This window comes from Meleagris gallopavo, chromosome 2 (genome assembly GCF_905368555.1).
Source record: "Meleagris gallopavo chromosome 2, MGAL_WU_HG_1.1, whole genome shotgun sequence".
NCBI lineage: Eukaryota > Metazoa > Chordata > Aves > Galliformes > Phasianidae > Meleagris > Meleagris gallopavo.
Window position 1 is genome coordinate 81,299,892 of NC_139405.1, and position 12,089 is coordinate 81,311,980.

General features: G+C 34.5%; 1 protein-coding gene across 6 annotated transcripts in view; it reads right to left on the minus strand.

The window, feature by feature from the left end:
- Positions 1-12,089, minus strand: part of RIMS1 (regulating synaptic membrane exocytosis 1) — a 291,558-nt gene that overhangs the window by 176,207 nt on the left and 103,262 nt on the right. For all 6 annotated transcript variants that reach the window (XM_085217806.1, XM_085217810.1, XM_085217808.1 and 3 more), the window contains exon 2: positions 9,547-9,760. In XM_085217806.1, coding sequence (XP_085073932.1) covers positions 9,547-9,760 — 214 coding nt within the window. The remainder of the gene's footprint in view (positions 1-9,546; positions 9,761-12,089) is intronic.

The following is a 12,089-nucleotide window of genomic DNA, read 5'->3' on the forward strand; positions in this document are numbered from 1 at the left end:
TTTAAATTTTAGAGCAAATGTTATGAATATACTTTCTCCACATCTTTTTTTTTTTTTTTTTTTTTTTTTTTGTTATAGTGCATTACCTCCTTAGCTCTTTATTCCATAACAGAGAGAGAATAATGCTGTACTTATTAGATATAGTGCGTAGTGTTTTAGAAATCTCAGATGCCAACCACTCCTGTATGGCTGACAACCAACACATTATTCTATTACAAAAATTAAAATAACAGAAACACAGTAAATATTTTACACAATACCTTATAAGGCACATTGTTTGCTTGAAGTGCAATATGGCAAACTAAATTCAGAAATAATAATGACTGCAAGTCTCATATGGCTATGAAAAAAGCACAGCAATTTTAGACTACGAGATACCAGGAAGCTAAGAGTCTTATTAACAAGATTAGATTTGTCTTGTTATCAAAAGGTAATAAAAAACATATTTAATAAAGTTCATTCATGCATGAATGAAAGGACATGGAAAGGTAGTACACTGGGGAAAATTCGGACAATGAAATGTCCACAGTGTGCTGAAGGGAAGCAATAACATTTCCAAACAAGTCTGGTGACCACTCAGTTGAAATGCTATGCACTGTTTTTCATGAACTTAAGGATGAGATTTGCTTTCTATTGACAAAGAAACATATTGAATTGAGCAAACAACTAGAGGAGCAGAAAACCAGAAGAGAAACAGGTTCCTGAGGTGGCAGTGCTTTGAAAGTAATCCCATATAATTCTTATAAAGCAGAAGTCAGTACACTCACCAACTAAGCTAAAATGGTGACCACCTCCAACAGCAGAGATCTACTGAGATCTACTGAGATTAGTTTGGTTAAAAGAGAACTGAGTGGGCTGGCCATGTTCCCAAATAACTAACCTTATTGTTCTAATGTTCAAAATCATCTACACAGATATCCTGTCAGCAATATCCAGCCTTATTCCCAAATACAGCAGTATGAGACATAACTCTCAGTTATTGACTCAGAGTTGACTATAAGCTTTAAATATTTATTTTATTTTTATTTTTTATTTAATTTAATTTTTTATTTTATTTTATTTTAAATATTTATTTTTAAAGTAAGTCTCAGAACTTACTGAGTGGTAATAATGAGTCAGCAATAAAAATTGTTTTTAAAATGTTCCTATTACAAGAAATCACCCACTAAAAGAGAAATGCACTATTTAAAATTAGAATTGTAATTCTATGTGTCACTACTATTATGGGTATCTGCAAATCTTTTTGATGAAGATCACAAGCAAAAAAAAACAATGAAATGCAGTTAATATATCTTCAATCTGTCACAATTAATAAGTAGATGCAATGAAATGTGAAAAGAAAATTGATTTAATGCATATGAACACATCATTTTTGCATTATCTGTTACGTATAATTTCATAAAATTATAATATTATTAAATTAATTATTATATTAATTATTAAATTATAATATTTTCTACTTCCTTCATGCATTTACCTAAAGAACAACACACGCAGGAAATCCCATCTTGGATGGCAGTTATTAGAATACGCATCCCCTTCTTTTCAGTATTTATCTGCAGCTGAAACTAATTAACTAAGATATTTCCCTTTACACAACAGCCTCAAGCCATTTTATTTACAGAAACTTAGGAAAATGATTCACTGTATTTTCTGTCAGAGAAGTGAATAAATTTCTTTCTATACTCTTACATTTTTGAAATACAATTATTTCTCAAATCCCTAATATCATCTTTCTCTAAAACTTTTGAAATGTCTTGGATCAAGTGATCATTTATTATTATGCAGTAACATAAGAAAAAGGACAAGTCCTCTTGCAACAAAAGGAAATCAAGAAAAAAAATAAATCTTTTTTTAGTCACAGGGCAAAGAATTTCAATTCCTATGGAAAAGCATTTGAAAACAGAGGTTCATACTATCATATTTTTAAATTTTATTAATCCTTAAGAATATATTTTAAAAAAATAAGGGTTCTTTTAACCTCTACTTATATTAAATAATACACAGATAGGAAAATAGCATCAACCTGGGAAAGAAAAAAAAAAATCTCATTTGACTGAAAACACAAAGCAAAACGCAGGCAATGAATTTCTTTTTTTTTGTTTGTTTTCATAAAAATAAGTTGAAATATAAATAATGATTATTTAATTGATTTAATTGCCTTGAATGATACACAGACTTTAAAAGTCATTAAGATGTTTCATGAGAGCTGTAATCCTTGTATTAGTATATATACACTGGGGTTATGCACGTGTATTCATATATGACATATGCAACAACAGAGAAGTCTACACAATATATGCTTATGCATACATAAGAAGAGGTGGTATAAATTTTTTTAAAAAGCTGTATTGACTTTTGGGGTGTTATCAATATTTAATTTCTTTAACAGAAGCTTTTGCAGTGGGAGGAATGACTACAATCAAAAGTACTGATGACTTTTTCTTAACTAAAAAAAAAAAGCAAAATATAATTCCCTATATTCTTTATCTTGAATCAGATAACCTGAAACAAAGGTACTTAAAATACAAGGCAAAAAAAAAAAAAAAAAAGGGTAGCCAGTTTGGTATTAACACTGCAGGGAACTGAAAGTGTGGATTTTGTTATTTTTTTTAATTTAGCCTCCATTGTACTACATGGGGTTTCCAGTATCATTGATGTGGTGTCTCCACAGATTACCCTATGGTCTAGCTTGCATGCTAACAGCAAAAAACAGCAATAAAAGATTCAGCAACCCTAAATCATAGGTTAAGAAACAAGGTTGCATCAGCGGTATTTTTTCTTGGCCATCAGCAGTAGAAAAGTAGGCTGCTTGAGTTTGGCTAACAGGTAAGCAGAGCCTGGGTACAGCAACAAGTACAAAACAGAAGTTATTGATTCAATACTGCATTAAAGCTATAAGAAAAAAGAACAGCAGTCCAGTGACTCTCTTGCAGTCAAAGCATTTATAAAGAACTTTTGAGAACAGAGCCTGCTTTTTTTTTGTTTTTTTTTTGTTTTTTTCCCTCTCATGCACAAGAAGTAAGCAATCATTTTTGGTAGGTAGACACTGAAAAATGGGGGAACTGTCAGTTGAACATGGTTGCTTCAGCAAACTTGGTGAAGAACAAGCTAACTTTAAGGATTTATATGAAAATTAATGATAATAATTTTTTGTTTGACAGTGAACTGAGTTGCCAAAAAGGAGAGGAAAGAGCTCTGCATTTTACTTGAGCTAGAATGCCTCAGCTTACTGAACGGCTCTTGTTTACCCTTCCCTCCTTATCTGCTGAAAGCAGTAGTGATTACTGAAAAGCAATGATTCTTCCCTGACACATCTCAAATTTTCACACAATCTCAAATTTTTTTTGGAGACAAATTACGCTAGGTGATACAGAGATAGAATTTATCCAGTATCACTTTCCAATCTGCCATGAAATTTTACCTCCTTCTGAGGCAACTTTTCTAGCGCTACATCTGTATTAGTCAGAACTGACATACATTATCCTTTTAAAGGACATAATTTGGCATAACAGTTCAATGAAAGGAAATGTAAAAACATTCCTGACAATCCGGACATTTTGTTCTGACAGTATTAACAACTTTCTGTAAAAACCATCAATACACAGCTGAATTGCATGGCATATGCATTCAAGCTGTTAAGACTTAAATTACCAGCCATTATGTAAGCAGCTTTTAAACATACTTCAAGGGAACTGAATGATAAACAATCTTTAAAAACACCTGACACACAATTATGGAAGTGTTTCCAAGTTGTCTGTCTTTCAGTGTAATTCACTGGCATTATACTAAAGTGAACATAATTTCAGTGTAACCTAAATCTGAAACATAATGTTCTGATATTTCACAGTACTGACAATCACCATCACTGTCTGCAATCACATACCAGTTAAATTAGTCCAGTTAAATTAGTCCAGTTAAATTAGTTCTCATCTATCCATAACGTATTTTACATCCTGATCTCCTCCCAGTCATTCCTGAATATAAACAGGAGAATAAGTAAGCGAAGTGTTCTGCTCTACATTTCTGAAAAACAGAGGAAGATGGTAATAAATCTATTTTTCATCATTTGTTCTGAATTCTTTTCACTATAAATTAGATCAAAAATCACAGTCTGAATGAAGTCTATACAATGGCAGGTTGCTAGGGATAAGCACACAGCTTAAGCTGAAGCATTGGTCTCACGCTTAATTCTATTAATGTTCTACAAACATCAGTTAGTTCAAAACACCCACAACAAAATACTGCAATTTTAGCTTGAAGAGACTGTATTCATTTATTCAAGGCTACTTTACCATCCTACAATATATCTCCTTATCTATAAAGAAAAAGAGTTTCTTTCTTTTTTAGACTCTTTCAGAGTTTCTTTCATCTGTCTGCAAAGGAAACACACCTTTCTACAAGCAAATACTAGGTAAAAGCTTTTATGGGAGCAGTGCAAAGAAGGCAGTATTATCAGGTAGTTTTTGCTATACAGTGCTCTGCTGCAATTGCAGTAAAGAAAGGAACAAGCAGCAGCAGCCAGGATGTTGAGGGGATGGAGCAAAACAGGCAAAGAAATGCTAGCCAGGTATTTTGTTGCTTCTCCACTCTCCTATTTATACTGGTAGATCACATCAGAGAGAAGAGTAAATAAAAAGGAAATAATAGCATTAACAAACCCACCACTAATTTGGCAATTAAATTGCCAAATAGCTTATACAGCAGAAACAGAAGTATCCAGAGCTAAACCACTGACCCTATAAGGGACTAACAAAACCTAGAAAGTGATCCATCAAATTAGAAAAGGTCAGTCAGCCCTGATTTTCACTGAGCACCTACATACATCACTTCCTTCAAAAATGCTTACTCATAAAATCCTCTTACTAATAGTCTGCTTTCTTAAAAAGCATGCACAAATTTTCAGTGCACATGTGACGAAATAGGCTGCCATAGCACAACATCATTTTTCAATAATAGAGGAAAACACTTGTATTTCTCCAGGGTGCCATATAATCACCAAATGTTTTTTAGTGAACTCAGCCACCAGCAATATTATTATTAACATCATTAACACCATGAATATTCTCACCACACAGCTGTACCTAAGCCAGGTTTAAACCAGATAGCAGTCCCCCTATCTGACAACGTGTCCATTTAATACCATCTGCCTGAAATCACATGGAGAGATAAGCAGGCACAGGTCAGTAGTATGAAGAGCTAGCCATACTCAAAGGACACAGAAGAGCTAAAGATACATACTTATTAATGCATTTCAACATATTATAATAAGAATCACTGAAAGGTACGTGCCTCATTATCTACTAGGTTGTACCAGTTATTGCCAAGTAATTTTGTAAATGCACGAGAGTCACTGAATTCCCATAAGCCTAGGTTATTGACTAACTCCCATTACAGAAGATTAACTTTTTGGGATGTATTTTACTGTTTTAAAGAGGGAGAGTATATATTAAGTTTTGCTATATATTTTTGAAACAACCCTTGATATACATTTGATATTTTCTTGAAAAGGTAAAGAACAGCTTCAAAGGGAAGCCACCTTTGTAGCTTCCCATGAAGCATTTTGTCACCTACGAACAACTTTAAAACAATCTTAGCAAAAGATGACAGCTGCATGGGACCTCTTACTTATCCTACAATAAAAAGCAATCAAATCACAAATTCTTTCTTAAACTTATCAAATTCAACCTTTACAATTTTATTGGGTTGGTTTTCTTTCCAATAAATTACTTTCTGAAATCTTTAGTGATTGTGAAAATCTCTTTCCAAAAGCACTTATGGACAACTTACATCCACTTGGTCTTATGCATTCACTGTTCTTTAGATTAATGATTGTTCTTATTTTTAAAACGTATTTCTAGGTATTAACTACAGTTTCTGTATTTTTTTTCCCTCTGATCTCTCTGTACTCCTCTTTCATATGATGAGTTCTCCAATTCTTTTATCATCCTTTGTATGACTTTGTGCCTGTCACATCTTGAATTTATCAGAGATAGGTAATACATAGTACACAACATCAGGTGGGATCTCATTAGAACTACCAAATGTGGTTTAAATCTCCAGCACTAAGGGAAATACCTGGAATCTAGGACCACGCTTGATTTTTCCTGATAACTCACATTTCACTGTCCTTTCCAAGTGATGAACTCCTAACTTGTAGGAATTTAGTGCACAAGTTTTAATATTACATTATATCATTTATAGCTGTAAAAATTCACTTGGAGAGAAGAAGGCTCATCTAAACATGTCGAAAACATCTTTACCATCATTAGACTAATTAGATTAAAAAGGAGGTTATCCCTGCATGTATGCTGGTCAGGAATGTCGAGGCAATGAAAATAAAAAAAAGAAATGATATTTTTCTGGTGTGGCCCTGCATAAATTATACAAATTGCCCTGCTTATAAGAGACATTATTTCAGGTATGTAATCATATTTTTTAATTAATTCATATCACATGATCTGTTAACTTTCATAGCCAGACATGGCTTAAGCAATTGTACCTTGTAAAAAAAGGTCTCCAAATTCCTCACACAATCAAGACTAATTATTAGATATTTTCCCTCTGACTACCACAACTTTTCAGCTGTTAAAGGGATGTAGCTCATCTTCACCCCGAGGATAAAAGGACATAGCCTTTTATGTCACTATGGCAGTTTCTTGGCATGGGGAATCTTGAAGTTCAACACAGCAAAACCTAAATCAAGGCAAGTGCAAACAAGGGTATCTTTAATTGAATTTTGGACAATCTAAAGAAGTCAAGTATGTCTTCTGTACATATTTCTTCAGAGCACTTCAGCGTAGGGAAGTCTGTTTTCTGGAAGCTAAATGACATTAACATCAAAGATACAATCTCTAATGCATGTGCACACTATCACAGCTCTAACTATGCAGCAAAGTTTTGTTCAAAACTGAGGCGTGAAGGACTTCTCAATCACATAAGCAGGTCAGGTGAAGTTCAGCTGGATTGTTCTCCAAAATCTATGTGGTTACACACTTTACTGAAGAGGCACTTCCAGCATTTAAGAACTTTGCTGTTTCTTGTCGCAAGTGCACTATTCTTCTAGTGCACCCCAGTGGATTCATCAATGATGCACTGCTTCAGTAATAAATCAATAACAAGATGACACTTCTCACACTATCCTAATCTAATCCTTAGATAAATAGACTGGAAAAGTCCTGAATTATTTCAGCACTTTGTTCAGAGAATCACACATTAAAAAGTACAATGAAGGTTTATCAAGTTATATTTCATAGTAACCAAAATAAAAATCGTGTTCCAAGAATAGAACTGCTTATGAAAAAAAAACCAAAACCGAAACAACAACAACAACAAAAAACCCCACTACATTGCAGGGACAATAGAACACATCACTATTTGATCCCAAGGAAGCTTTACAGTTTCCCGAAATAGCAGTTGCACAGTCTCAAAAGATTCACTCCATCTTGCTGACTGTATCTATGTACAATTTGAAAAGGATGAATTATCCTTTGCCTAGGCAAAGTACTTTAAGTATAAAAATCAGAAAGACGACTTTACAAGAATTCCCTGAATTTTTGCTGCATCCAGAAGTGAAACACAACAAACTACATAAATCAATGTAAAGTTACATTTCAGTTATTACTTTAGATTTCCTGAAGCTGATGGAAGGACTTTGCAAGCAAAAAGTCACATTTTTAGCAGAAGTCATTTTTATGAAATTAAAAGTTAATATATTTTATTACCTCCTCTATTTTTTAGACTATTAAGAATCCTCAATTTCTAATTAATTTCTTACATCATCCTAATGTAAATCAACACCCTTGGGTTTCTTGCTGAGCTAACTTTGAAGGGTTTGTTCAGCTAAGGGATAGGAGAGGCCTGGTTGTTAGGTTTTCTGTGCTTCCTCCCTCCCCTTCTGATCATTTATTACATTAATACGTTTCCCAGTTAACTAACAACATTATAATAATAAATGATAAAAAGCATGGATTCTAACCACTTTGTCCTCCTTTGGGAAAGCATCCAAGGAAGCAGAAAAAAAAAGAAAAAAGAAAGAAAGAAGAGAAAAAGAATAAAATAGGCAAGTATTAATAAGCAGATTTCAAATAAATGCAATTCTAGTAACTCTTTACAAAGAGCTAAGAATGTAAAACAGCAAAAAAAAAAAAGCTTTAAATAAAAATGTCACACTACTGCATGTGTAGAAAATGTTTTCCCACCCTAACCCACAGAACCATGAGCAAACTAAAAATAAGTTACAAACAATGGAAACTTTCCATTTCCATTTCTGTGACTCAGAACAGTAGGTGAAAAACAAATAATGTATATATTCAGTTTGTTTCTGAGTAAATACAAACTGAGTCATATGCACTTCCATTAATAGTACAGCCAATCACATCCAAGTAAACTGTATTTTCAGAGACTTGCTCTAGTGATACCACCTGCAGGTGACACAATATAATGCATCCATTTACTTTAAAAAATGAATATATGAAAATTTTTGCCCAAGACACCTACATCATTTTTTCAGAAAAATAATTTAACATACTGTACTCACAGGTATATGAGGGCTATAGAGAATTTCCAAAATAATGATGAAATGGGTATTTTTCTAAGGGTTTTTGTTTGTTTGTTTTATATCAAATTTCAGAAACCCTTTTCTGCTGCACTTGAGAGCAAAGAAGGTGAAAAGGCCACAAACTAATTCTACTGTGAACGTGTTTATCTGACACAGAACTGATGGCAACTTTTAACTGAATTTGCATTGATGGGAAGGAGTGAAATTTCACCTACAAAATATCAGCATCTTAAGGCCGTATTTGAAAATCATCATCTCATGATAGTCAACAAAACCATGTTGTGCAGTAAAAAGAGTATTTGTGAAATGTTCTGAAACACACTGGATGATCAGCCAAAAGCAACCTCTGGGCAGTGCACTTCCAAATATAGATCCTTCCAGTCACAGACAGGTAACTGAGCAGTTCTTCATAAGGAACTGCCCCAAGATGGCATGTGGGGAAACGCTTCCATTTTGCAGGGAGGCAAAGTTTATCTCACCTGTCTGAAAGTAGGATATCTGATCCAGATCAATCTATAGTTTTACTTTTGAAACAAATTTTAAATAAATTTACAAAACTTTCTTTATGGTAAGGAAGACTTCTTCCTAACCAAAAAGTGCACTGTTTTTATATAAGAGAAAGCTATATGTATACAAAAAGCTCTATAAAGAAGAAATTTGAACTGAGATCAATAAAAAATTCTTAATGCGGAGATTGGCCTCAACAAAAGGCTTTTTTTCTTTCATTCTCTCCAAAACAAGTTTCCTTTGAGCCACCATTCAGTTGAAGTATACACTATGTACTCTTATCTATTCAGTTAACTCTGAGAAACCTGAGTATCTACAACATCATTAGATACATTATTCTATTTCACATATACCTCATAGTGAAGTGGTGAATAAAATACTTAAGTAAAATGAAGCATGAAAAGCCAAACTTAAGGTGAACAACCTGCAGCGTGAAAATGTTAAGGCTTTTTCTTAAGAATACATATCAGAAGACTTACATTGTTTGATCGCAGAGAGACACGACCTCCACATCGAGCACAAAACTTGGTCCGGCAATACGAGCATAAATGGCCACAACCATCTGCAAACTTTGTTTTATGACAGATTCCACATGTTGGAGCATCATCCTTGTGCTCTCCCTGGTAACGGCGGGCTTCTTCCCCTATCTTTCTTACTTGCTCTTTATAGCTTTCAAATTGTTGATGCAACCTCCTGCATAGATGAGAAAAAAGTTTATATAGCAAGAATAGGTGGAAACACAACTACCGTGTCTTTCTTTCTTTCAGTTTATAACTAAACCTGATATTCTTGGCATGTTCACAATAATACTATAGCTCATATCAAATACACACCACACATTTGGTAAAGGAAAAAAATTAATAGATATATATTAATGTTAGGTTTCCTTCAAAGCTGGTGAGCATATCACTTGACCACAAGCTGCTTAAAGTATACACAGATGGCACAAAATGCATAGCTTTACCTAGAAGCATCTACTCTGTGCAAGATAAAAGATGAAACATAGTTGTCTGAGCAAATCTGCATTGACTTTTAACCATGTGTATATGCCAGCAAGTATGATCAAAGTCAAAATAAACTAAGAGAGAGAGAAAAACTCAATTGTCATTTACAGCATTACTTCTGTTTTCAAAATCTAAATTGCTAGCATACATATCTCAAAGATTCCAACAATCAGATTACAATCACACAGGCAATAGAAGAATCTGAAAACAATTTTCAAAATCAAATCAGAATATTAAAAAAAAAAATGTAGCATTCTCTGGTTAATGTTAATTACAGAGATCTCTGATACTAAGGTTTGCTGTCTCTTATTACAGTGATTCCTTTCAACTTAGCCACAGAAGTATCAACAAGTAGACCCATTTTTAAGATGAAGCGGGATGTTCAAAGGAGTAGCACTTCTTCTCCAGCTGTCCCACATCACAAGCAGAATGAATCTCAGAATGAATCATATAGAATTATATAGAATATAGGTTGGAAGGAGACCTTTAAGATCGTCTACTTCCAACTCACTGATATAGGCAGGAACACCTCCCACTAGACCAGGTTGCTCAAAGTCCCATCCAGCCTTGTCCTGAATGCTTCTAGGGAGGAGGCATCCACAACCTCTCTGGGCAACCTGTTCCAGTTTCTCACCACTCTCACAGTAAAGCATTTCTTCCTGATATCTAGTCTAAATCTACCATCTTTCAGTTTAAAGCCATTTTCCCTAATCCTATCACTACATGCCCTTATAAAAAGTTCCTACCCAGCTTTCCGTAGACCCCTTCAGGTACTGGAAGGCTGCTGTAAGTTTCCCTTGCAGCCTTCTCTTCCCCAGGCTGAAGAGTCCCAGCTCTCTCAGCTCATCCTCATATGGAGGTGCTCCAGCTCTCTGATCATTTTCGTGGCCCTTCTCTAGACCCACTGACAGCTTGCCAAGCATCTGGATAAACTGTTCTGCTACCCAAAAGACTCAGCTTCTAAGTTCGTTAAGGCAAGCATATTCTTGTTTCTACCCTTGTTTCCCCTTCTGTAATTCAAGAATAATAATATAAAGTAATCAGCAATAAAGGTTTTCTTATCATTACAGTATGAAGATCTATGTTACAGTCACGTATTATCATCTCTGAGGAAAATTTCCTCTCCTATCTGTTTCTACAGAACGATGACAGCAATGACAAAGTTTTGGTAGGGAACCAGCTGAAGACTGAGACCCTCCCACCAAGGGTAGTCCAGCAGTTCTCCTTCTCCAGGCAGCATTTACCTCGGGACATTTACCAAGTCCCTCTCACTGGAATACAGACTCATTCCACAGACCTAAACCAACAGAAAATAAATTATCCTAAAATAACAACATAAGAAATCCTCCTTGCTTAGCTTCCTGAATCACTCTCCTCTGGGCAGGCCTCTGGATACCTGAGAGGAATAAAGGATGTGTGCTCCTAATATGAGAAACAAAAAAGACAAGAGAAAGAAGGATCATCATTTTTTTTTTTTTCTCCCAGAAACAAGCCATTCTATCAGCTCAGCAGCCAGGTGAAACCTCACCCTGGAGCTCATATAAGAGTATCGTATTTCAGCTCATTTAACTAATTGACAAAATCATACAAGAAAGAAAGTTTTCTGTAGATGATCCAGGAGTCACTCCTGACCTTTATTTTCATTACCCTGAGCAAAGACCTCAAGCAGACCAAGTGGGTGAGTACAGTAAGACATGTACACAGTTAAGGCTTTTCATCATGCTGTATGGCACCTACAGACTCTTCGCCCACCTTTTCAGGTGTTGCTTTATATCTACATTTCTAAGGATAACATTAAAGAAGCATGAACAATTAATAGATTATTAATAGATAGAATCAAGGGATTCTTGAGTTTAATAAATGGTATGAGTGGGTGTGTTATCTATAGAGATCTTGATAATAACTCTGCCACTTGCTTTGAGCTACTTACTCTCTTCATAAGCACAGAGACTGACACCATTTAACCAATGCATTGCTAGCGAGAGATTCTCTTTTACTGAAGGGTTATTGTTTTAATA